The 25,838-nt window shown below is 49.7% G+C and overlaps 1 protein-coding gene across 5 annotated transcripts in view; it reads right to left on the bottom strand.

Annotated features, from left to right (window-relative positions):
* The window catches only part of LOC122931886 (cGMP-dependent 3',5'-cyclic phosphodiesterase-like), a 310,101-nt gene that overhangs the window by 153,030 nt on the left and 131,233 nt on the right, over positions 1 to 25,838 (bottom strand). For 4 of the 5 annotated variants that reach the window (XM_044285943.1, XM_044285942.1, XM_044285945.1 and 1 more), the window contains 2 exons: positions 12,105 to 12,194; positions 333 to 421 (listed from right to left, as the gene is read on the bottom strand). The exons of the other annotated variant lie outside the window; for it this stretch is intronic. In XM_044285943.1, coding sequence (XP_044141878.1) covers positions 333 to 421; positions 12,105 to 12,194 — 179 coding nt within the window. The remainder of the gene's footprint in view (positions 1 to 332; positions 422 to 12,104; positions 12,195 to 25,838) is intronic. 5 annotated transcript variants of the gene reach the window in all.

Below are 25,838 nucleotides of genomic sequence, written 5' to 3'. Positions count from 1 at the left end.
TGGACCCGTCCGGGAGCCGCTGAGAGACGCCTCACTAGAGCTCGCCTAGGGGCTGCCATGTCCTAGAAAAGGGCTGTTATCTTTATTGTATTACTTGGAGTCAATGCGACGGGAAGTCGAAATAAATAACCCCCAGCATGAAGTCATTCATCAGTATACCACCATATGACATCACACCTCTCCATATGGCGGTATACAGGACTTCATATAGCCCCACACAGCATGTCTGCCACTAATACAGTATCTTTCTCTTGCCCCCACATTGCATTACTATTCACCCCCTGGTCAGCCCTCTCCTCCACTACATCCTCATCATCTCGGGGTCTTCTTACCTGAGTTTTCCTTCCTGTGGCAGCTCGTGGTACGGGTCATCGCACACCAACCGGCTGTCGGCGTCCAGCAGGTAGATGAAGGCATTGTCCTGAAATACAGAAGTCATGGTGAGCGGGGGAGGGGCTGCTGGTCCTCACATTATACACAGAACAGGACAAGGGGCGCAGACTCGTGGACCCCAAACATGTCACTGACATCTGACTGTGACCAGTATGTTAGGACCGCCATAGTGGAGGAAATGGAGACAAGACTTCTGCTCTCATGAGATTTGGTCCCACCATAACTGAACCTTGTAGCGGATCCTGTGCACCATGATTTACATTTTAGTCTGCACTGTTTTGCTCCATGATCTGCACAATTCTCAGCACTATGATCTGCACTATGATTTGCACCATGGTCTGCACTATGATTTGCTCTGTGATTTGCCCCATGGTCTTTACTATGATTTCCACCATGATCTGCTCTATGATTTGCCCCATGGTCTTTACTATGATTTGCACCAGTAGTCTGCACTATGATTTGCACCATGATCTGCTCTATGATTTGCACCATGATCTGCACTATGATTTGCCCCATGGTCTTCACTATGATTTCCACCATGGTCTGCTCTATGATTTGCCCCATGGTCTTTACTATGATTAGCACCATGATCTGCTCTATGATTTGCACCATGGTCTGCACTATGATTAGCACCATGATCTGCTCTATGATTTGCACCATGGTCTGCACTATGATTTGCACCAGTATTCACTATGATTTGCACCATGATCTGCTCTATGATTTGCACCATGGTCTGCACTATGATTTTCACCATGATCCGCACTATGATTTTCACCATGATCCGCACTATGATTTTCACCATGATCCGCACTATGATTTTCACCATGATCCGCACTATGATTTGCACCAGTCTGCACTATGATTTGCACCATAGTCTGCACTATGATTTGCACCAGTCTTCACTATGATTTGCACCATGGTCTGCACTATGATTTGCACCATGGTCTGCACTATGATTTGCACCATGGTCTGCACTATGATTTGCACCATGATCTGCTCTATGATTTGCACCATGATCTGCTCTATGATTTGCACCATGATCTGCACTATGATTTGCCCCATGGTCTTCACTATGATTTCCACCATGGTCTGCTCTATGATTTGCCCCATGGTCTTTACTATGATTAGCACCATGATCTGCTCTATGATTTGCACCATGGTCTGCACTATGATTAGCACCATGATCTGCTCTATGATTTGCACCATGATCTGCTCTATGATTTGCACCATGGTCTGCACTATGATTTTCACCATGATCCGCACTATGATTTTCACCATGATCCGCACTATGATTTTCACCATGATCCGCACTATGATTTGCACCATAGTCTGCACTATGATTTGCACCAGTCTTCACTATGATTTGCACCATGGTCTGCACTATGATTTGCACCATGGTCTGCACTATGATTTGCACCATGGTCTGCACTATGATTTGCACCATGGTCTGCACTATGATTTGCACCATGGTCTGCACTATGATTTGCACCATGGTCTGCACTATGATTTGCACCATGGTCTGCACTATGATTTGCACCATGGTCTGCACTATGATTTGCACCATGGTCTGCACTATGATTTGCACCATGGTCTGCACTATGATTTGCACCATGGTCTGCACTATGATTTGCACCATGGTCTGCACTATGATTTGCACCATGGTCTGCACCATGGTCTGCACTATGATTTGCACCATGGTCTGCACTATGATTTGCACCATGGTCTGCACTATGATTTGCACCATGGTCTGAACTATTATGTGCAGCAAGTCTGCACTATGATTTAAACCAAGGACTACTCTATGATTTGCACCATGGTCTTCAATATGATTTGCACCATGGTCTGCACTATGATTTGCACCATGGTCTGCACTATGATTTGCACCATGGTCTGCTCTATGATTTGCACCATGGTATGCTTTATGATTTGCACCATGATCTTCACTATGATTTGCACCATGGTCTGCTCTATGATTTGCACCATGGTCTGCACTATGATTTGCACCATGGTCTGCACTATGATTTGCACCAGGGTCTGCACTATGATTTGCACCATGGTCTGAACTATTATGTGCAGCAAGTCTGCACTATGATTTAAACCAAGGACTACTCTATGATTTGCACCATGGTCTTCAATATGATTTGCACCATGGTCTGCACTATGATTTGCACCATGGTCTACACTATGATTTGCACCATGGTCTGCACTATGATTTGCACCATGGTATGCTTTATGATTTGCACCATGATCTTCACTATGATTTGCACCATGGTCTGCTCTATGATTTGCACTATGGTCTGCACTATGATTTGCACCATGGTCTGCACTATGATTTGCACCATGGTCTGCATTTTTGTCACAGGTTAAGGGGAAGGGAAAACACCAAATACACACCACAACGAATAGACAACAATCTAGGCCTCAAAAGCTAAGGAATAGGGATGGTGACCTCCTAGTAATCCCTAGGCCTTTCCCTAACTCCTGCCAGTATGAGCAGATCCTGATGGTGGAAATACTCATACACCGGATACCTAAAGCCCTGCTAAAACTGACGAGCCCTAGGATAGGTAGCAGGGGATGAGACAGCTGGTTCCTTCCAGAATGAAGGAACCTGCGTCTCCCTGAGGCCTAGAAACAACACACTCCAGATAATAAGAAACAGCGAAGGCAACAAGTACTTAGCTTAGAGATGTATGGAGAAGCAGGAGATCCCAAGACAAACCAGCACTAGCAACTCCAAGCAGAAACTATCAACCGCATGGTCAGCAGTGTGAGGTGGATCTAAATAGAGCCTCATCACTGATAACGAGCGGCACCTGAGGAGAGGTGAGATCCTGCCAAACCACAACATACATAGAGGAAAACAGAGAGACCTGTCAGATAGCCTCACGTGCAGCAAGTCTATCCGATCTTCTCACCTCTCTCACAGGAGGGATCGTGACAGTTATGATTTGTACTCTTAATTGGATCATGATCTGAATCATAATTTGCAGCAAGATTTCCACCATGGCCTTCACTATAATCAGCACCACGGTCTGCACTACAATCTGTGCATCTTGTGATTTGGACAGTACTCTGCACCAAGATGATTCATCATGATCTACACCATAATCAGCAGCATGAGCTCCACCTAAATCTGCATCATGATTTCCACCATGATCTGCACAGTAATTTGTGTCATGATTTTCACAATGATATTCCATATAACCTACTCCATAATTTGCCTTGGTATTCACTTATATCTTTATAGGAAGTAAGGACGTTGCTTCAAGGAACATCCGGGTGATTATCCTCTGGTTATTTACAGAACTTAATTGAAGGACAATGCAGGAGGTGTGAATGGAGTGCTGGTGAGGCTGCTATGGCTGTAGGCAACTACAGAAGTAATAAGGAAAAGCCAAGAATGGGAACTGTAAGGCTGAAGGTCAACCAGAAGGACAAGACAAGAAGCAAGACTTAAGGCCAAGTTAATGTCAACAGCAGGAATCAGTAGTGCCTATGCTATCATGGCATCCCTATAATTGTGCCCACATGGTATTCTCCATCCACTATAGCAGCGTCTATACAACAGTATGAAGAACATAGCATAGGTAACCTGAAGGACGACACTGGAATGAGGTCTAATAGACCATGTCATCAGAGGAGGAAACTCATTATACATAGGTTTCCATCAAACTAACATCATCAGGTAGTGCCTTGCGGTAAGACAATAAAGTTCAATGGAAAAGAAGACCAGTAGGGGGCACTAGAGTGAGAATGTGGTCACTGCTGGATGCAATTGATATGGCCACCCTACAATTCCTCCATCACTTTGTGTGTGTGTCCTCCAGATGTGTGGACATCCCACCAACGTCTGGTTGACAGTTCACTGAGGACTTAGGTTCAATACGTTGGATCAGAGGTGATTGAATTTGCCTTATTATCTTCTGATAAGTAAGGAACAAATTGTGGACACGATTGATTTGGACTTGGGTTAAGCTCATTTGTTTCTCTTGGTCTCTTCTCCAAGGAAATTAATGAGATGGCTTCATGCAGTTATTGGACATCAAGTCCAGGAATATCCTTCCTTTTCCAATATCCTGTACACCAGTTATTGATAAGGCAGTGGGCTCCTCCACGTGACGTAGACAGACACAGAACTACTGGTTGGGGGTCAATGTCGGAGACCGCTCTCCACTGTTTCATTGTGGTGTCCCTGTCCCTGGTGCTGAATAGTCCTCGATCCCGTAACCAGCCAGGATAGGTCTCTATTTTCAGTTGTCCATTTTTTGGTGGGATCCTATGCCCTCTGCCTTCCATAAACCACCAGTCAAGACCCCCCTCCTCTTCTGCGTGGTTATATAGCTGACATAGTGAGGACTAAAGGCAGATCCATGGTCCATACATTAACAACTCATCATTGTCCATCATACAGGAGGAAAATTGTCTTCAAGTCACCAACTAAGGAGGGGAAGAGGGTCTGGAATAACACATGGCGGAGAGTAAAGGGCTCCATTTCTATTTCAGATGTATCACAACAGTCACAGGGTTGAAAAAGTGTGAACGTCCTTTGGGTTCTGTCATCTCCTGTCCCTCTCCAAGGTGCTGAATTTTCTAAAATCATGAACAATGCTTTCAGATCAGAAGTCCACTCAGTGTTATATCCTGCTCATGCCAAACTCAAGACATTAGGATACTCATCCTTCCCCCATCATCTCTGATATGACTGCATCCTGGGTCAGAACGTCCATCACCTTGTAGAAGCTGTAATCATCCTACATAGGACGTCCTTATCCAAGGTCCTGAAGGTCCTAAATCTGTAGCTGTGTATCGGGAGATATCCGAACTCTCCATATATCTATATCCTGGTTACCCCAATAATGGGTGATGTAGTCTACTCTTCCCATGACTAACAAATGATGTATCAGCTGAGGCCCAGAGAATAGCAGAAAGGAAACCACTGGATCCTCACATGTACAGGGAGAGCAGAAGACTCAAAGAGGTAATTCTTCTGGATAGTTTGAGTATGATATAATGACACTGACACTCGGGGTACAGGATAATGACACTGACACTCGGGGTACAGGATAATGACACTGACACTCGGGGTACAGGATAATGACACTGACACTCGGGGTACAGGATAATGATGCTGACACTTGGGGTACAGGAGACTGACACTGACACTCGGGGTACAGGATACTGACACTGACACTCGGGGTACAGGATACTGACACTGACACTCGGGGTACAGGATAATGATGCTGACACTTGGGGTTCAGGAGACTGACACTGACACTCGGGGTACAGGATACTGACACTGACACTCGGGGTACAGGATAATGACACACTGACACTTGGGGTACAGGATAACGACACTGACACTCGGGGTACAGGATAATGACACTGACACTTGGGGTACAGGATAAGGACACTGACACTCGGGGTACAGGATAATGACACTGACACTTGGGGTACAGGATAATGACACTTGGGGTACAGGATAATGACACTGACACTTGGGGTATAGGATAATGACACTTGGGGTACAGGATAATGACACTGACACTTGGGGTACAGGATAATGACGCTGACACTCGGGGTACAGGATAATGACACTGACACTTGGGGTACAGCATAATGACACTGACACTTGGGGTACAGGATAATGCTACGCTGACACTTGGGGTACAGGATAATGACACTGACACTTGGGGTACAGGATAATGACACTGACACTCGGGGTACAGGATAATGACACTGACACTCGGGGTACAGGATAATGACACTGACACTCGGGGTACAGGATAATGACACTGACACTTGGGGTACAGGATAATGACACTGACACTCGGGGTACAGGATAATGACACTGACACTCGGGGTACAGGATAATGACACTGACACTCGGGGTACAGGATACTGACACTGACACTCGGGGTACAGGATAATGATGCTGACACTTGGGGTACAGGAGACTGACACTGACACTCGGGGTACAGGATACTGACACTGACACTCGGGGTACAGGATAATGACACACTGACACTTGGGGTACAGGATAACGACACTGACACTCGGGGTACAGGATAATGACACTGACACTTGGGGTACAGGATAAGGACACTGACACTCGGGGTACAGGATAATGACACTGACACTTGGGGTACAGGATAATGACACTTGGGGTACAGGATAATGACACTGACACTTGGGGTATAGGATAATGACACTTGGGGTACAGGATAATGACACTGACACTTGGGATACAGGATAATGACGCTGACACTCGGGGTACAGGATAATGACGCTGACACTCGGGGTACAGGATAATGACGCTGACACTCGGGGTACAGGATAATGACACTGACACTCGGGGTACAGGATAATGACACTGACACTCGGGATACAGGATAATGACACTGACACTCGGGATACAGGATAATGACACTGACACTTGGGATACAGGATAATGACACTGACACTTAGGGTACAGGATAATAACACTTGGGGTACAGGATAATGACACTGACACTTGGGGTACAGGATAATGACACTGACACTTGGGGTACAGGATAATGACACTGACACTCGGGGTACAGGATAATGACGCTGACACTCGGGGTACAGGATAATGACACTGACACTCGGGGTACAGGATAATGACACTGACACTCGGGGTACAGGATAGTAACACTTGGGGTACAGGATAATGACACTGACACTTGGGGTACAGGATAATAACACTGACACTTGGGGTACAGGATAATGACACTGACACTCGGGGTACAGGATAATGACTCTGACACTCGGGGTACAGGATAATGACGCTGACACTCGGGGTACAGGATAATGACACTGACACTCGGGGTACAGGATAATGACACTGACACTCGGGGTACAGGATAATGACACTGACACACGGGGTACAGGATAATGACACTGACACTCGGGGTACAGGATAATGACTCTGACACTCGGGGTACAGGATAATGACGCTGACACTCGGGGTACAGGATAATGACACTGACACTCGGGGTACAGGATAATGACACACTAACACATTACACCATGGTAGACAATGTTTGACTTTGTATAACTTGGAGGTTGTCAGGTGACAGGTTGTCAGGTGATCTTGGACACTTCCACACTTTAGGTCACCTCTGATGATCAGTCAGAGTTCATTTTTCTTCCAGGCTGAACATTCTCCTTAATGGCGCCCTGAATGCCCCTCCATCTGCGGCACATCATCATCAGCTTCCTCCATCCTCTGACACACAGTTGATCCCAATTTCATGCTCAATAAACTTCCCTGATAAAATGCGATGACTCTGGGAACAGCACATTCTCTTCTTCTCAGCTTGGCCATCTGCAGATCAACCGTCTGATGTGTTCAGCGCTAACCACCCGCTGCTTCACCCAAATCCCCAGCGCCAGGCACCAAACCGGAAAATCACTGCTCTCATCCTGAGGCTTCTGTAGCTGGTCTCCTGTAGGCATCCACACTGTGGTATATTGTATGGGGGTGACGTAGGTAACAGTAATATCAGTAGACTATGGGATCAGGACTATAGCTACGGATTCAGTATCTAGGGGTAATATCTGGGATATTGTCAGATGAGATGAGTTTGAGTTCTGAACCTGGTTAAGAAGGATCACAAGAGGCAAAGTCAAGGACAAGCAGTTTTTAAGGTACTGGAACCAAGTCAAAAATCTAGGGCTGGAGTCCTAGTGAGAGTGAAGATACATCAGACAGATGTGAATGGCCCATACAGTGGTCAAGTCAAAGAATATGTCACATTGGCCCATAAAACCACTATTATACTTCATGGTGAAGACACAGGGTCTCAAAATCTTGGAAATTCGTGGTCCATCCAGCATTTATAACAGAGCCTGTAACCCTCATAGGGAGGTATGGACTTTACTGTATGAAGATTCCTAGGTTGCAGATCCCAGACTCGTCACAGATTGGAGGAGTAGCGAGATCAGTAACAGAGCCAAGAATCAGAGTCAGGAGATCTATCAGCATGTAACGGGTCAGTGGATGAGAGAGGAGCATAGTCAGGAATGGAGGTCAGAGCTAGGAGAAGAACAACAGAAACAAGAAGAGCAATCCAAGACAGGAATAATATCCAAGGTCAAGGTCAGGAACAAGACAAAATTTGAGGGCTGGAATCCTAGCGAGAGTTATGAGACATCAGACATAAATGAGAACGGCAACAGACTGGTCAAACCAAAGAATATATCAACACTGGACCATAAAACCAATAATATATTTCATGGTGAAGATGAACAGACCCAAAATCATTGGATTCACGGTCCATCCAGCCATATAACAGAACCTGAAAGCCTCATAAGGAGATATGGACTTATTAGAGAAGTAGCAAGATCGGGAACATAGCCAAGGGTCAGAGTCAGGAGATCAATCAGAATGTGACAGGCCAGAAGACAAGATGGTCACAGTATGAAAGGGGAGCGTAGTCAGGAATGGAAGCAATGTTCAGAGCCAGGAGAAAAAACAACAGGTACCAGAAGAGCAATCCAAGGCAGAAGTGAACAATATGGAGTCAAACCAGAAACAATAGCACAGTGAACGAGAACCAGGACAAGGTGTGAACCTCGATCGGCAGACATGACATGGCTGGGTGAGTCCGCTGAGCTTGACGTCATGTTTGGCCACCGTTTCCTTAGCATGCCGGTGATGCCATGCAGCAGCCTGTACCAACAGGAGCCGATCACTCTGTGTCCATATGGGGTATCATGTAATGTAATTGGTAGTACTATGGAGGACGGTCTCATCCCATTAACGCCAGTTTGATGGAATTTTACTGCATCTCAAAGTCTGAATCTAGGACAGGCGCTGAGCAACGCGCCCACTGCCATAATCTAGGACACAACAAAGGTTCTGTTCCACCTACTTCTTCTAAACCGGACACCTGGGGATGCGGAGAGGAGGGCCCGGCCATGTGGAAACTGTATCTGTGCTATTGGGGCAGGTGAATATCCTGAGCTCAGAACTTACAGGCGGTCCGTGCATCCCCCTACGCCCCCCCAACCAAATAGGGAAACGGCTGTTTTGGGTGCAGGCAGCCTTTGGTGGGCACGTGGCTAATTCCAAATTCAGGTTCATGGCAGAGCACGATGCCCCGGGGAGTCTACAAAGGACGTCTCTCCGATCACACAGTCTGCTTTCATACGACGAGTCCCAGAAGACAAGTTGTTCTCATGAATGTTTTACCGTCTTCATTCACACAATGTAAGTAATTAACAATCTGGCGAGAGATCGGCAAGAAGGAAGCAACAGAATGATCACTCCTCTCATGATGAGAAGAAAGGATGGACGACCGCGCAATGAGAAGAAGAACTGTGTGTAGCAGGGGTTCAGACGGTGGAGGTGAGGTCACCTCAGCAGCCATTGTAACCAGGGGGTAAATAGTAGGGTACCGCCCCCTTTGTCAAGCATGTAGCTACATTTCGGGGGTCCGCCCCCTTTGTCAAGCATGTAGCTACATTTCGGGGGTCCGCCCTCTTTGTCCAGCATGTAGCTACATTTCAGTGGTCCGCCCTCTTTGTCAAGCATGTAGCTACATTTTGGGGGTCCGCCCTCTTTATGAAGCATGTAGCTACATTTTGGGGGTCCGCCCTCTTTGTCAAGCATGTAGCTACATTTTGGGGGTCCGCCCTCTTTGTCAAGTATGTAGCTACATTTCGGGGGTCCGCCCTCTTTATCAAGCATGTAGCTACATTTCGGGGGTCCACCCCCTTTGTCAAGCATGTAGCTACATTTCGGGGGTCCGCCCTCTTTATCAAGCATGTAGCTACATTTTGGGGGTCCGCCCTCTTTGTCAAGCATGTAGCTACATTTTGGGGGTCCGCCCTCTTTGTCCAGCATGTAGCTACATTTTGGGGGTCCGCCCTCTTTTTCAAGCATGTAGCTACATTTTGGGGGTCTTTCCCATTTGTCAAGCATGTAGCTGCATTTTGGGGGTCTTTCCCATTTGTCAAGCATGTAGCTACATTTCGGGGGTCCGCTCCCTTTGTCAAGCATGTAGCTGCATTTTGGGGGTCTTTCCCATTTGTCAAGCATGTAGCTACATTTTGGGGGTCCGCCCTCTTTGTCAAGCATGTAGCTACATTTTGGGGGTCCGCCCTCTTTGTCAAGCATGTAGCTACATTTCGGGGGTCCGTCCTCTTTATCAAGCATGTAGCTACATTTCGGGGGTCCGCCCTCTTTGTCAAGCATGTAGCTACATTTTGGGGGGCCGCCCCCTTTGTCAAGCATGTAGCTACGTTTCGGGGGTCCGTCCTCTTTATCAAGCATGCAGCTACATTTCGGGGGTCCGCCCTCTTTGTCAAGCATGTAGCTACATTTCGGGGGTCCGCCCTCTTTATCAAGCATGTAGCTACATTTCGGGGGTCCGCCCTCTTTGTCCAGCATGTAGCTACATTTTGGGGGTCTGCCCTCTTTGTCCAGCATGTAGCTACATTTCGGGGGTCCGCCCTCTTTGTCCAGCATGTAGATACATTTTGGGGGTCCGCCCCCCTTGTCATGCGTGCCAGCTTGCTAATCATCATTATATAAGCCCCGCCCTCAACCCCAGCACTTACTCACCGCTTACTCCAAAACATTGTCCTATAAAAACACATTAAAGTTACAATTCTCATTTAACCCTTTCAGGCTCAAGGTGTCCAACCTACTTCTCTCTGCAGCAGCGACGTCTCCATCAGGGTGTCCTCAGTCCACCTGACCTCTTCTAGTATTGTCCACCTCAGATCACACATATTATGTCTATTTACTGTGGTTTCTCCGGACTTTCTCCTAGGAGGAGAATTTTCGGGTCTCCTGCTCTTGAGCTGCTGTCCGTCCTGATTACAGACCGATGCTCATTAGGTCTCACCTTTACCGATCTCGAGGTTTGTCCTACATGGACCTTCAGCATGTAGATGACGTTCTTACCATCACAGGTACGGAACCCCTTTGTTTCTGTTTTAGAACCTTGGAGAGGATGAAGTATTTACTCCCCTTTCATAATCCCATTGGAGCTCTGACACCCCAGACGTGGGAACGTCCCCTGCTTTCTGGCCGACAGAAACGTCTATTTGTCTCTAATGTCTGCTATAATTAGTTGATTAGCCAAACGTGCCCATGTCTGGGGTGTCAGAGCTGGGATAGAACGTTTTTGCAGCACTCTGGTCCTGCTGAGCGATTAATGTTTATGACTTGATTGAGAATGATAGGAGCTCCGCCAAGCTGCTGGGGTTAATTATCCACAAATTTGCTGACTTTTCTACTAAAAACTAGAATTCGGAGTTCAGCTCTGGAGTGTAATGCTGGCTGTGATTGGGGATGTCTTGCAGGACGTTGCCTTAGGGCTTATGCACACAAATGTATTTTCTTTCCGTGTCCGTTCCGTTTTTTTTTTGGGCGGACCGTCTGCGGAACCATTCACTTCAACGGGTCCGCAAAAAAAACGGAAGTTACTCCGTGTGCATTCCGTTTCCGTATGTCCGTATTTCCGTTCCACAAAAAAATAGAACATGTCCTATTATTGTCCGCATTACGGACAAGGACAGGACTGTTCTATTAGGGGCCAGCTGTTCCGTTCCGCATCCGTATTTCTTGCGGATATGTTTTTCGCGGACCGCAAAATACATACGGTCGTGTGCATGAGCCCTTATCTTTCTGTTCAGTTAGTATCTCTGGTTTCTGTTGCTCCTCGTGCAGTACTTACCACTTTTGGCAAAACAGAAGTAACGGCATCTTTGATGGCGTCGCGGAGGCAGGGGATGTCGATGGCGGAACCGAGAGCCAGCAAAGCGTCCTGGCGGGAGAGAAGACAGAAGAGTGAGGATAAGTGCAGGTTAAACAAGGCATCGCCCCCAGGTAATCTATTCTGAAGCCCAAACAATACAAAGGGGTGGAAAGTAATGCGTCCCGGCTGAGGGTTTGTTACAATTGCATCGCGTACAGACAATCCTCAGGAGTAAACAGCCTTAATTCCAGACTAATACATTATCTCTGCAGTGATACATTGTAACAAACTCTCAGGACAAGAGATTCATGGTTATGATGTGTTTACTCCACAGAGGATCGTCTGTACTGATGCATTGTACCAAACCTTCAGCTGTGAGAAGGGTAGGTTTTAGCTTCTCGGTGGGATAAAGAATGTTCTGAGACAAGCAAGCAGAGATTTTGACAAGGGTGAGGAAAAGAAGCACAACGTCTAGTAAAGTTTAATTATTATTGATATAGAAATGAACGCCGGCCCTTTAAGTTATAATAATAACTGTAATAACCAATACACAGGAAGAAAATGGAAAATCTGCGCAATAATAACAGCCAATATTCTGTGCTGATTACAGCGAGCGACGAAATACGGCAGGAAGAGAACACAATGTATCTTCTAAGGTTATTTTATTTCCCATTATAATTCTCAGAATTTAAATTTTTGCTTATAATAAAATATGAGATGAAAATAACTATGAAACTTCCCCCCTCCCCCGCCCAGCGGACGCCGCCTCCATGTCGCGCCTGCCCGGATATCTATACCTATCCTATAGATTGTGCGGCTCCGTTTCATTCGTTGTATCATATCTGCAACAAACAGATGGCGCGACTACAGCAGCGCGTGCAGCGGGCGCCGCCGACACGGAATTCAATTTACTGAAAACATTGTTCATTCTCAGCCGTATTTATCAGATCCGAGAGATGATGCCGAAATACAGCGCACAGGAGCCTCCGACCCCCCGTCTCTGCAGACTAACGAGCCTCTCGGAAATGCTATTATATAACATAATACCGTCACATGATAGAACCTGCAGAATATTACATCACTGAACACTCTAAAGATCTGCAGAACATTGCACCTCTACGTCCTGTCATCTACACACATTGTAATTGTGGTCCCTTATCATCTGTGTACATTGAAGCTGGTGGCCTAATAGACGGCGGATGGCAGTGTATCTACCTCCTACAGATGGCGGTGCGGCCTGTGATCGCTGTCAGTGTATCTACCTCCTACAGATGGCGGTGCGGCCTGTGATCACTGTCAGTGTATCTACCTCCTACAGATGGCGGTGCGGCCTGTGATCGCTGTCAGTGTATCTACCTCCTATAGACGGCGGTGCGGCCTGTGATCGCTGTCAGTGTATCTACCTCCTATAGACGGCGGTGCGGCCTGTGATCGCCGTCAGTGTATCTACCTCCTATAGACGGCGGTGCGGCCTGTGATCACTGTCAGTGTATCTACCTCCTACAGATGGCGGTGCGGCCTGTGATCACTGTCAGTGTATCTACCTCCTATAGATGGCGGTGCAGCCTGTGATCACTGTCAGTGTATCTACCTCCTATAGACGGCGGTGCGGCCTGTGATAGCCGTCAGTGTATCTACCTCCTATAGACGGCGGTGCGGCCTGTGATCGCTGTCAGTGTATCTACCTCCTATAGACGGCGGTGCGGCCTGTGATCACTGTCAGTGTATCTACCTCCTATAGATGGCGGTGCGGCCTGTGATCACTGTCAGTGTATCTACCTCCTATAGATGGCGGTGCGGCCTGTGATCTCTGTCAGTGTATCTACCTCCTATAGATGGCGGTGCGGCCTGTGATCACTGTCAGTGTATCTACCTCCTATAGATGGCAGTGCGGCCTGTGATCACTGTCAGTGTATCCACCTCCTATAGATGGCAGTGCGGCCTGTGATCACTGTCAGTGTATCTACCTCCTATAGACGGCGGTGCGGCCTGTGATCGCTGTCAGTGTATCTACCTCCTATAGACGGCGGTGCGGCCTGTGATCGCCGTCAGTGTATCTACCTCCTATAGACGGCGGTGCGGCCTGTGATCACTGTCAGTGTATCTACCTCCTACAGATGGCGGTGCGGCCTGTGATCACTGTCAGTGTATCTACCTCCTACAGACGGCGGTGCGGCCTGTGATCACTGTCAGTGTATCTACCTCCTACAGATGGCGGTGCGGCCTGTGATCACTGTCAGTGTATCTACCTCCTACAGATGGCGGTGCGGCCTGTGATCGCCGTCAGTGTATCTACCTCCTATAGACAGCGGTGCGGCCTGTGGTCGCCGTCAGTGTATCTACCTCCTATAGACGGCGGTGCGGCCTGTGATCACTGTCAGTGTATCTACCTCCTACAGATGGCGGTGCGGCCTGTGATCGCTGTCAGTGTATCTACCTCCTATAGACGGCGGTGCGGCCTGTGATCGCCGTCAGTGTATCTACCTCCTATAGACGACGGTGCGGCCTGTGGTTACCGTCAGTGTATCTACCTCCTATAGACAGCAGTGCGGCCTGTGATCGCTGTCAGTGTATCTACCTCCTATAGACGGCGGTGCGGCCTGTGATCACTGTCAGTGTATCTACCTCCTATAGACGGCGGTGAAGCCTGTGATCACTGTCAGTGTATCTACCTCCTATAGACGGCGGTGCGGCCTGTGATCACTGCCAGTGTATCTAACTCCTATAGACGGCGGTGCGGCCTGTGATCACTGTCAGTGTATCTACCTCCTATAGACGGCGGTGCAGCCTGTGATCACTGTCAGTGTATCTACCTCCTATAGACGGCGGTGCGGCCTGTGATCGCTGTCAGTGTATCTACCTCCTATAGACGGCGGTGCGGCCTGTGATCACTGTCAGTGTATCTACCTCCTGTAGACGACGGTGCGGCCTGTGATCACTGTCAGTGTATCTACCTCCTATAGATGGCGGTGCGGCCTGTGATCGCTGTCAGTGTATCTAACTCCTATAGACGGCGGTGCGGCCTGTGATCACTGTCAGTATATCTACCTCCTATAGATGGCGGTGCGGCCTGTGGTTACTGTTAGTGTATCCACCTCCTATAGACGGTGGTGCGGCCTGTGATCACTGTCAGTGTATCTACCTCCTATAGATGGCGGTGCGGCCTGTGATCACTGTCAGTGTATCTACCTCCTATAGACAGCAGTGCGGCCTGTGATCACTGCCAGTGTATCTACCTCCTATAGATGGCGGTGCGGCCTGTGATCACTGTCAGTGTATCTACCTCCTATAGACGGCGGTGCGGCCTGTGATCACTGTCAGTGTATCTACCTCCTACAGATGGCGGTGCGGCCTGTGATCACTGTCAGTGTATCTACCTCCTACAGATGGCGGTGCGGCCTGTGATCACTGTCAGTGTATCTACCTCCTATAGACGGCGGTGCGCCCTGTGATCACTGTCAGTGTATCTACCTCCTACAGATAGCGGTGCGGCCTGTGATCACTGTCAGTGTATCTACCTCCTACAGATGGCGGTGCGGCCTGTGATCACTGTCAGTGTATCTACCTCCTATAGAAGGCAGTGCGGCCTGTGATCACTGTCAGTGTATCTACCTCCTATAGACGGCGGTGCGCCCTGTGATCACTGTCAGTGTATCTACCTCCTACAGACGGCGGTGCGGCCTGTGATCACTGTCAGTGTATCTACCTCCTATAGACAGCGGTGCAGCCTGTGATCACTGTCAGTGTATCTACCTCCTATAGATGGCGGTGCGGCCTGTGATCACTGTCAGTGTATCTACCTCCTATAGACGACGGTGCGGCCTGTGATCACTGTCAGTGTATCTACCTCCTATAGATGGCGGTGCGGCCTGTGATCACTGTCAGTGTATCTACCTCCTATAGATGGCGGTGCGGCCTGTGATCACTGTCAGTGTATCTACCTCCTATAGATGGCGGTGCGGCCTGTGATCACTGTCAGTGTATCTACCTCCTATAGATGGCAGTGCGGCCTGTGATCACTGTCAGTGTATCCACCTCCTATAGATGGCAGTGCGGCCTGTGATCACTGTCAGTGTATCTACCTCCTATAGACGACGGTGCGGCCTGTGATCACTGTCAGTGTATCTACCTCCTATAGACGGCGGTGCGGCCTGTGGTTACTGTCAGTGTATCTACCTCCTATAGATGGCGGTGCGGCCTGTGATCACTGTCAGTGTATCTACCTCCTATAGATGGCGGTGCGGCCTGTGATCACTGTCAGTGTATCTACCTACTACAGATGGCGGTGCGGCCTGTGATCACTGTCAGTGTATCTACCTCCTATAGATGGCGGTGCGGCCTGTGATCGCTGTCAGTGTATCTACCTCCTATAGATGGCGGTGCGGCCTGTGATCACTGTCAGTGTATCTACCTCCTATAGACGGCGGTGCGGCCTGTGATCACTGTCAGTGTATCTACCTCCTATAGACGGCGGTGCGGCCTGTGATCACTGCCAGTGTATCTACCTCCTACAGATGGCGGTGCGGCCTGTGATCACTGTCAGTGTATCTACCTCCTATAGACGGCGGTGCGCCCTGTGATCACTGTCAGTGTATCTACCTCCTACAGATAGCGGTGCGGCCTGTGATCACTGTCAGTGTATCTACCTCCTACAGACGGCGGTGCGGCCTGTGATCACTGTCAGTGTATCTACCTCCTATAGATGGCGGTGCGGCCTGTGATCACTGTCAGTGTATCTACCTCTTATAGACGGCGGTGCAGCCTGTGATCACTGTCAGTGTATCTACCTCCTATAGATGGCGGTGCAGCCTGTGATCACTGTCAGTGTATCTACCTCCTATAGACAGCGGTGCGGCCTGTGATCACTGTCAGTGTATCTACCTCCTATAGACAGCGGTGCGGCCTGTGATCACTGTCAGTGTATCTACCTCCTATAGACAGCGGTGCGGCCTGTGATCACTGTCAGTGTATCTACCTCCTATAGACAGCGGTGCGGCCTGTGATCACTGTCAGTGTATCTACCTCCTATAGACAGCGGTGCGGCCTGTGGTTACTGTCAGTGTATCTACCTCTTATAGACGGCGGTGCAGCCTGTGATCACTGTCAGTGTATCTACCTCCTATAGATAGCGGTGCGGCCTGTGATCACTGTCAGTGTATCTACCTCCTACAGATGGCGGTGCGGCCTGTGATCACTGTCAGTGTATCTACCTCCTATAGACGACGGTGCGGCCTGTGATTACTGTCAGTGTATCTACCTCCTATAGACGACGGTGCGGCCTGTGATCACTGTCAGTGTATCTACCTCCTATAGACGGCGGTGCAGCCTATGATCACTGTCAGTGTATCTACCTCCTATAGACGACGGTGCGGCCTGTGATCACTGTCAGTGTATCTACCTCCTATAGATGGCGGTGCGGCCTGTGATCACTGTCAGTGTATCTACCTCCTATAGACGACGGTGCGGCCTGTGATCACTGTCAGTGTATCTACCTCCTACAGACGGCGGTGCGGCCTGTGATCACTGTCAGTGTATCTACCTCCTATAGACGGCGGTGCGGCCTGTGATCACTGTCAGTGTACAGGAGCCTGGAATTTATTTATACTGTTAAAGCGCCTCCAATAACGTCCTGTATCAGAGCAGATTTTACATGAAATCTAAGAAGGCACCCATGTCCGGTGCAGTCCCATGTAAGTGACTACACAGGAGGTGTGAATACTATACAGGGAACACTATTGGGCTCTTCTACCTCCTTTGATTCTAGGGGCCCCATATCTTTGTGTACATTGTATCTGGGCCCCTCTGTCCTTAGGTTATATTGTAGTTGGGGGCCACGTAGCCGCTGTGTGCACCCCTACGAGAGGCCATTATGTTGTCCTCCTCTTCTCCTTTACAAAGCCATTAATATTCTTTGCCCGCCGTATACAGTACGCAGCTCCTCCGTCATCTCACCATCTAGTACACAACCGCACTGGCAGGTTGGATTAATGACATGCAGAAAATAAAATCCTTATCGCCGTCCGTGGTGGATGGGAATCTGTCGCGGCTGATAGAGAGGGTGTCTTCTCTGGTTGGATGCGGCGGGCCTCCTCCCCGCTCATGACCTTTCTCTTCCTTCCTGTCTTTGCCGCTGATTGATGTTTCTTCCACTATCAGTAAATGTCACTAAATGCATGAGCGAGTCCACGGCAGACCCGAGGCAGGACGTGGACTGCGCCTGATAGGTACAAGATGGAGGACGGCGGACTGCGAGGACTCGTTACTCTGTCATATAGAAGTGGGGTGAAGTGATGACCGCGGCGATATCCCGAAAAACCATAATCGATAAGACGAGGAACGATTCAGAAGATTAAATCTTCTAAAATGTTACTGTAGTATAAGGTGTGAGGATCTCATGTCTGATCACATCATTATATCAGTGATGTCATCAGCAGGGGGCGGGGCTGTGACATCACTGGGGCAGTGTATCACTGGGGCACACATCTGGAGGAGGCTCGTCCACACACAAGCACAGATAGAAGGCTGACAACCAGGACACATGGAGGAGAAGGCTATTTGATGGTTTGGAGGGTGAGGGAAGAAGACAGATACGGGGCCCCGAGCAGGGAGCGGTCACAGACGTGACGGGAAAGTGTAAAAGTGAGGAATAAAAGTAAACTCTGAGACCGCTAATAATTAAGTCCTCCAGTAATGAAGTATTGATCCCGCAGCAAGAATAATCATGGCTTCTATTTGATCAATGATCCCGGAGCGGGGGAGGGGGCAGCGCTGGGGCAGCCATACTGCGGAGACTCATTGTACACAGAAATAACCCATCAATAGGTTCCCTGCAGCTGGAAAATAACAATTCTTATGTGTCAGGCGCCCGGGGAGAGGATCTGCAACATGTTACTCCATTACTACACACTGAGCGCTCTAAGCCCTGTCTTCAAGGGGAACTCCACCTTTAAAGGGCAGCTCCAGTCTGATGGACATACAGACTCACCTTTTCCAAGATCTCTGCTTGCTGTCTGCAAATGAATACATTCCTGCTTATATTCAGAATCTGAAAATCTACCCTGAACTCAGGCTACTTTCACACTCGCATTAAACTGTTCCGGCAGCGTTTTTTGCTTAACGCTACAGCTGAGGGTAATGTCCTACAGCTGAGGGTTTGTTACAATGATTTGCAGAGTGGACAGTCGTCTGTGAACTCCAGACTGACACAATTGATCTGCACTGACACACTGTACCAAGTAGACATGGGACAATGAGTGAAAATCTGATCTGCATTCTGTAACTATTTTTCCATGTATAAGACCAATATTCCTTTGTCTTATAGGAAGGAATACGGGTTGGTAATAGGAAGATCACCCGCCACCACAGAGCAGGAGCTGTCGAGGTATTCAGCCCACAGAGCATTGTCTGGACTGGATATATTGTAGCAAACCCTCTGCTGAGAGAAATGTTAGGCCTGTACAAATGCCACCCTCTGGTTGTAGATGAGAATGTTCCCTTTACACTGATATAAATTAATGTAAAATTCTGTCTGCCTGCAGCCACCACTAGGGGGAGCTCACTACATAAGGATTTATACATCCTCAATGGGAGCTGTCAAATAATGCAATGAGCTCCCCCTAGTGGCAGCTACAGGAATACACCATGACCTTGTGGGCAGAAGCAGTTCAGTTCAGGGCACCAGTTGCATGGTCTCCTGTGTGATAAGCTTGTCACTGAATCATTTACCATTGTCCTTTTGTTTGGAAATGATGTCATCAGAACATAGTTATGGGTAACATTCCTCCTGGCCCTGCTAGATCTGCTGTTATATCTTGGATTTAGAAAAGTATTGGAACCCTTGAACTAATTTTGTGCTTGAAGCTCCTGGACCCAAGTGCATCAACTGTCTAACCCCCCAACTTTCCAGGCATCCCCCCATACAAGCACCCTACAATCAGGCAACAGGATCCACGTGCAGGTGCACGCGCTGCATCTATAGATACAACACTGCCAACAAGTGAATTTGGTAGAAAAGTGTTGCAGAAGAGCAGGTGCTCAGAGCAGGTAAAAGTGCCGCAGAAGAGCAGGTGCTCAGAGCAGGCAAATGTGACGCAGAAGTGCAGGTGCTCAGAGCAGACAAAAGTGCCGCAGAAGAGCAGGTGCTCAAGAGCAGGTAAAAGTGACGCAGAAGTGCAGGTGCTCAAGAGCAGGTAAAAGTGACGCAGAAGTGCAGGTGCTCAGAGCAGGTAAAAGTGACGCAGAAGTGCAGGTGCTCAGAGCAGGTAAAAGTGACGCAGAAGTGCAGGTGCTCAGAGCAAGCAAAAGTGACGCAGAAGTGCAGGTGCTCAGAGCAAGCAAAAGTGACGCAGAAGTGCAGGTGCTCAGAGGAGGTAAAAGTGATGCAGAAGTGCAGGTGCTCAGAGGAGGTAAAAGTGATGCAGAAGTGTAAGTGCTCAGAGCAGGTAAAAGTGACGCAGAAGAGCATGTGCTCAGAGCACGTAAATGTGACGCAGAAGTTCAGGTCCTCAGAGCAGGCAAATGTGACGCAGAAGAGCAAGTGCTCAGAGCAGGAAAAAGTGACGCAGAAGTGCAGGTGCTCACAGCAGGTAAAAGTGACACAGAAAAGCAGGTGCTCAGAGCAGGCAAATGTGACACAGAAGTGCAGGTGCTCAGAGCAGGTAAAAGTGACGCAGAAGTGCAGGTGCTCAGAGCAGGTAAATGTGACGCAGAAGTGCAGGTGCTCAGAGCAGGCAAAAGTGACGCAGAAGTGCAGGTGCTCAGAGCAGGCAAAAGTGACGCAGAAGTGCAGGTGCTCAGAGCAGGAAAAAGTGACGCAGAAGTGCAGGTGCTCAGAGCAGGCAAAAGTGACGCAGAAGTGCAGGTGCTCAGAGCAGGAAAAAGTGACGCAGAAGTGCAGGTGCTCAGAGCAGGTAAAAGTGACGCAGAAGTGCAGGTGCTCAGAGCAGGTAAAAGTGACGCAGAAGAGCAAGTGCTCAGGGCAGGTAAATGTGACGCAGAAGAGCAAGTGCTCAGGGCAGGCAAAAGTGAAGCAGAAGACCAGGTGCTCAGAGCAGGTAAAAGTGAAGCAGAAGTGCAGGTGCTCAGAGAAGGCAGAAAGAGGGCGTCAAACAATTCCAAAAACACCACACTGCTAAACAAGTAGGCGGCTTACAATACATAAGGCACAGTTCTCGCCAAGGGCCTTCTCCAGCTTCATCGCTGCTATTGTTAATAAATGTGGGACAAGGATTCCCTGAAGAGTTGAGAGAACACGGAGAAGAAACAAACAGCAACATGATGTATGGAAACAGAAAGATGGAAAGAAGAAGGGGGGAGAAAAAAATGAAAAACAGTAAAAAGAGGGACAAAAGGTGGAAAAAAAAGAGGCAAAAGATTGGAAGTGGAAGAAAAAAAATTGGTAAGAATCAAAAGAGGAAGAAAATGTAAAAGAAGAGGTAGAAAAAGAGATAGAAAAAAAGAGGGAAGAAAATTAAAGAACCAGAAGAGGAAAGGAAATAAAAGAGTGAAGAATTTGAATTAGGAGAAAGGAGGAGGAAAAGGTGAAAGAAGAGGAAGAAAAATAAATAGAAGAAAAGGGGAAGAAACTTAAAGAAGAAAACTGTAAAGAATAAAGAGGAAGAAGATTCAAAGAAAGAAGAAAAGGTGAAAGAAAAAGAAAAGAAGAAGATAAATAAGAAGAAAAACAGAAAACTAAAAAAAGAGGAGAGAAAGAGGATGAATAAAAAGAAAAAAAAAGAAGTGAATAGTAAGAAAAGGGGTGACAAACAGGAAAGGTAACAAAAGAAAGACAAAGTAAGAGGGAAAAGAAAGAAGAGTAAGTGGAAGAAGAAGAAGGAGGAGAAGTAAGAGTAAACTGGACAAGGCATCTTGAAAACAGTGTGCTTATGAAGAGTATAAGAACTGCAGCGCCCCCTCCCCTCAGACTGGTATAGCCTTGTATCTAAGTACCCTGACTGGTTTGCCCCCTGCCTGGCACCCATCACCAAGGGCACCTGGACCTGACACACTTAGAGCAGCAGTGGAGTCAGGCCGGACATGGAGCGGAGCGTTAAGGGGAGGCCGCTCATGAAGAGGATTGGCGTGAGGGGACAGACAGGTAAGGGGTTAAGGGCCGGAGGAGGGGTTAGGTAATGGCGCGTGTCGCCATGCGAACGGGGGAGGGGCTATGCGGCAGAGCGAGGGAGAGGCGGTGTTAGTGGCATTCGGCCAGGCGAGACGAACGGAGCAGCATGGCGGCACCGGCGTGGTCGGTAGAAGAGATGCTGGAACGGCTGCGCAGGGAGGCGGAGGTGCGGGGGCCTGGCTGGTTGCAGGAGCAGGTTGGTGCTTGTGTCTTAGGTCCTGCTCCTGCAGCTACCCCCAATGTACGGGCGGTCCGGCCGCGGCGGGGCGTCCCGCCGGCGCGCCTTAGTCCGGAAAGCACTCCCAGGGTCCGGCGCCGAGTAGGGAGCCCCTCAAGGGACCCTCCGCGACGGAGAGGGTCCGCCCGGTCTTCTGCGAGGCCCTCTCGTCGCGGGAGGAATCCCATCACACGGCGGGACCCGGAGCAGAGCGGGACGCCCCTTCCCCCGCTCTCTGCTGCCAGTACTGGGGATGCAGGACCAGGAACGGTGGACCGGCCCAGCCCAGGTCCCAGCGGGCGGTCTACTCGGCTGTGTGAGGAATTCCAGGTGGTTCGGGCTGCGCGGTGTGTGGATGAAGAGCCGTGCAGGCCCAGCGAAGTTCCAGGCGACGGGGGAGCCGTGTCAGCGTGCCAGAGGCCTGCCAGCGTTGTCCAGAGGGCCGTGCCAGTCGTCCGGGAGGAGTTACCGTCGACGTCCAGGAGCAGCGCAGAGGGAGAGTCCATGCGGCGGGAGTCAGGATTGGCGTCAGCGGGAGTCACAGCGCCCGTGGTGCCTGGTGAGCTTGCTTTGGGTCCCTTGTTAGCGCAGGGCTTCCCGGCGGGAGGTGCTGGGGGGGGGGGGTGGCCATGGGGGATTTAGGTAAAGGATTGGGGCAGTTGTTGGGGGGTTTGGCGGGTTGGTTGGCTGGGCTGGGGGCAGGTGGGGTGTCTCCGTTGCCGGCGTGGGGGGTGCCGCCGGGACCGGTGGCGGGGTCGTGCGGGGGTGCGGTGTCTGTGGAGACTCAGGCTGGGGGGGAGGAGGAGGTGCAGAGGTTGGATGATCGGGCGCGTGGGGAAGTGTATGTGTGCTTTGAGGGTCCGTTGGGGGCCCATTTGAAGCAGGAGGTTAAGGAAAAAATCTGGAAAGGGGAGTATGTGGAGATATTTTCACTGCTCCCGTTGGAAAGGTTTAATTTGGATAGGGGTAAGAAGGATGAGGGGAAAAAGGAGGAGGAGGAGAAGCGGCGGCATAGGTTGATTCCCCGCACATTTGCTAATTGGCTGCAGGCGTTTGCCATATTGGCAAGTGTGAATGGAGAGCGGTCCCCGGAATGTTGTTCGGCGTTGTTTTGCTACCAGGATGCTATAGGCGAGGCGTATAGGGTGTATGGCGGGGTGGGGTGGCTTCGCTATGACGAGCAGTTTCGGCAGCGGAAGGCGGTGAGGTCAGATATTCGGTGGGACCACAAGGACATTGGATTGTGGTTGAAGGTGACGGCACCACCTAGGGTGGGGCAGTCCTTTCGGGGGGAGCCCGGAGGGTCGTCTTCGGGTGCCTTGGCGGCGGCTTCAGCTAAAGGGTTGTGTTTCCTCTTTAATGAGGGGAGCTGCAGATTCGGTGCTAAGTGCAAGTTTAAGCACGAATGCACGGGGTGTGGGGGGGCCCATGGAGTTAGTCGGTGCTTTAAGGGGGGTAGACAGAGGGGTGGTGATGGCGCTGGAAAAGGGGCGGACGCCGGTGCGGGTGGAAGAGATGCAGGGGTTCCTAGATAGGTACCCGGATCGGGCGGCGGCCAGGTTGTTGGGGGATGGTTTTAGGTTTGGTTTCCGCATTCCTTCGGTGGTAACGGCGCGGCCTGGGGTTCATAAAAATCTTAGGTCTGCGCTTGATCATGCTGCGGTGGTGACGGATAAGTTGAGGAAGGAGGTGGAGTTGGGGCGAATGGCGGGTCCTTTTAGGGCGCCGCCGATTCCGGACCTTATGGTGTCTCCGCTCGGGGTGGTGCCAAAAAAAGAGCCGAACAAGTTTCGGCTCATCCATCATTTGTCTTACCCGAAGGGGGCGTCGGTCAATGATGGTATAGATCCCGAACTTTGTTCGGTGGTGTATACCTCGTTTGATGCGGCTGTGCGCTGGGTGCGACGGTGTGGGCGGGGGACGTTGTTGGCGAAGGTTGATGTTGAGGCGGCGTTTCGGCTGCTTCCGGTTCATGTGGAGAGCATGGGTTTGTTGGGTTGTTGTTGGGAGGGGGAGTATTTTGTGGATCGGTGTTTGCCGATGGGGTGTTCTCTCTCGTGTGCGTACTTCGAGACGTTTAGCTCTTTTTTGGAGTGGGTTGTGCGGGAGGTTTCGGGTTGTTCCTCGGTTATTCATTACTTAGATGATTTTTTGTGCCTGGGGCCGGCGGGTTCTCGGGTGTGTTTGTTGTTGTTGCATACGGTGCAGTCTGTGTTTGCGCGTTTTGGGGTGCCGTTGGCGGGGGAGAAGACAGTGGGTCCGGTGACGGAATTATGCTTCCTGGGGATTGTGATAGACACGGTGGGGATGGAGTGTCGGCTTCCGGAGGACAAGTTGCGTGATTTACGGCAGGAAATTGCTAGGGCCATTGGGCGGGATAAGATTTGGTTGAGGGATTTACAGTCGTTGTTGGGGAAGCTTAATTTTGCATGTCAAATTATGCCGATGGGTAGGATTTTTTGTCGGAGGTTGGCTGCTGCTACCGCTGGGGTGTCTGCACCTTATCATTTTGTTAGGTTGCGGAAGGAGTTGAAAGGGGATTTGAGGGTTTGGGCTGAGTTTTTGGGACAGTATAATGGGCGGACGTTGGTGATGGGGGAAGTTTGCGATTCCGCGGATTTTGAGTTATATACGGACGCGGCCGGTGGTGCTGGTTTTGGCGCGTATTGTCAGGGGCAATGGTGTGCGGGCGGGTGGCCAGAGTCTTGGGTGGTGCGGGGTTGGGTGAGGAATGTTGCTTTGTTGGAGTTGTTTCCCATTGTGGTGGCGGTTGTGTTGTGGGGGGGACAGTTTGAGAATAGGAAGGTGCGTTTTCATTGCGATAACTTGGGGGTAGTTCAGGCTATCAACAGTTTGTCGGCGTCTTCTCCTCCAGTGGTGCGGCTATTACAGTTTTTGGTATTGCGGTGCTTGTCATTGAATGTGTGGTTGGTGGCGGAGCATGTCGCGGGTGTGTCTAATGCTGTGGCGGATTCTCTTTCTCGTTCACAGTGGGAGCGGTTCCGGCTTCTAGCGCCAGAAGCGGAGTTGGAGGGTCTGGAGTGTCCGTCATGGCTGTGGGGGATCTTGGAGGAGAGGTGATGGGGTTGCTTAGGGATTCGCTGAGCCCGGGTACGTGGAGGGAGTATGGTAAGGCGTGGGGCATCTGGGAGGAGTGGATCGGGGGCTGGGGAGTCGGGGAGGAGGATGGGTGTGTTAAGATGGTGATGTTGCTGGGGCATTTGAAAAGTGAGGGTTGGTCAGTGTCTAAGATGAGTCGTTTTGTGGCAGGGGTGGCGTTCGGTTTCAAGATGCGGGGATTGGTGGATTTGACGAAGGGGTTCTTAGTGCGACAGGTGTTGAGAGGGTGGCGTAGGGGGGCGGGAAAAGTGGC

This window comes from Bufo gargarizans, chromosome 3 (genome assembly GCF_014858855.1).
Source record: "Bufo gargarizans isolate SCDJY-AF-19 chromosome 3, ASM1485885v1, whole genome shotgun sequence".
NCBI classification, from domain to species: Eukaryota; Metazoa; Chordata; class Amphibia; order Anura; family Bufonidae; genus Bufo; species Bufo gargarizans.
Note: the sequence above shows the minus strand (reverse complement) of the source record. Positions and strands in the feature narration are given on the sequence as shown.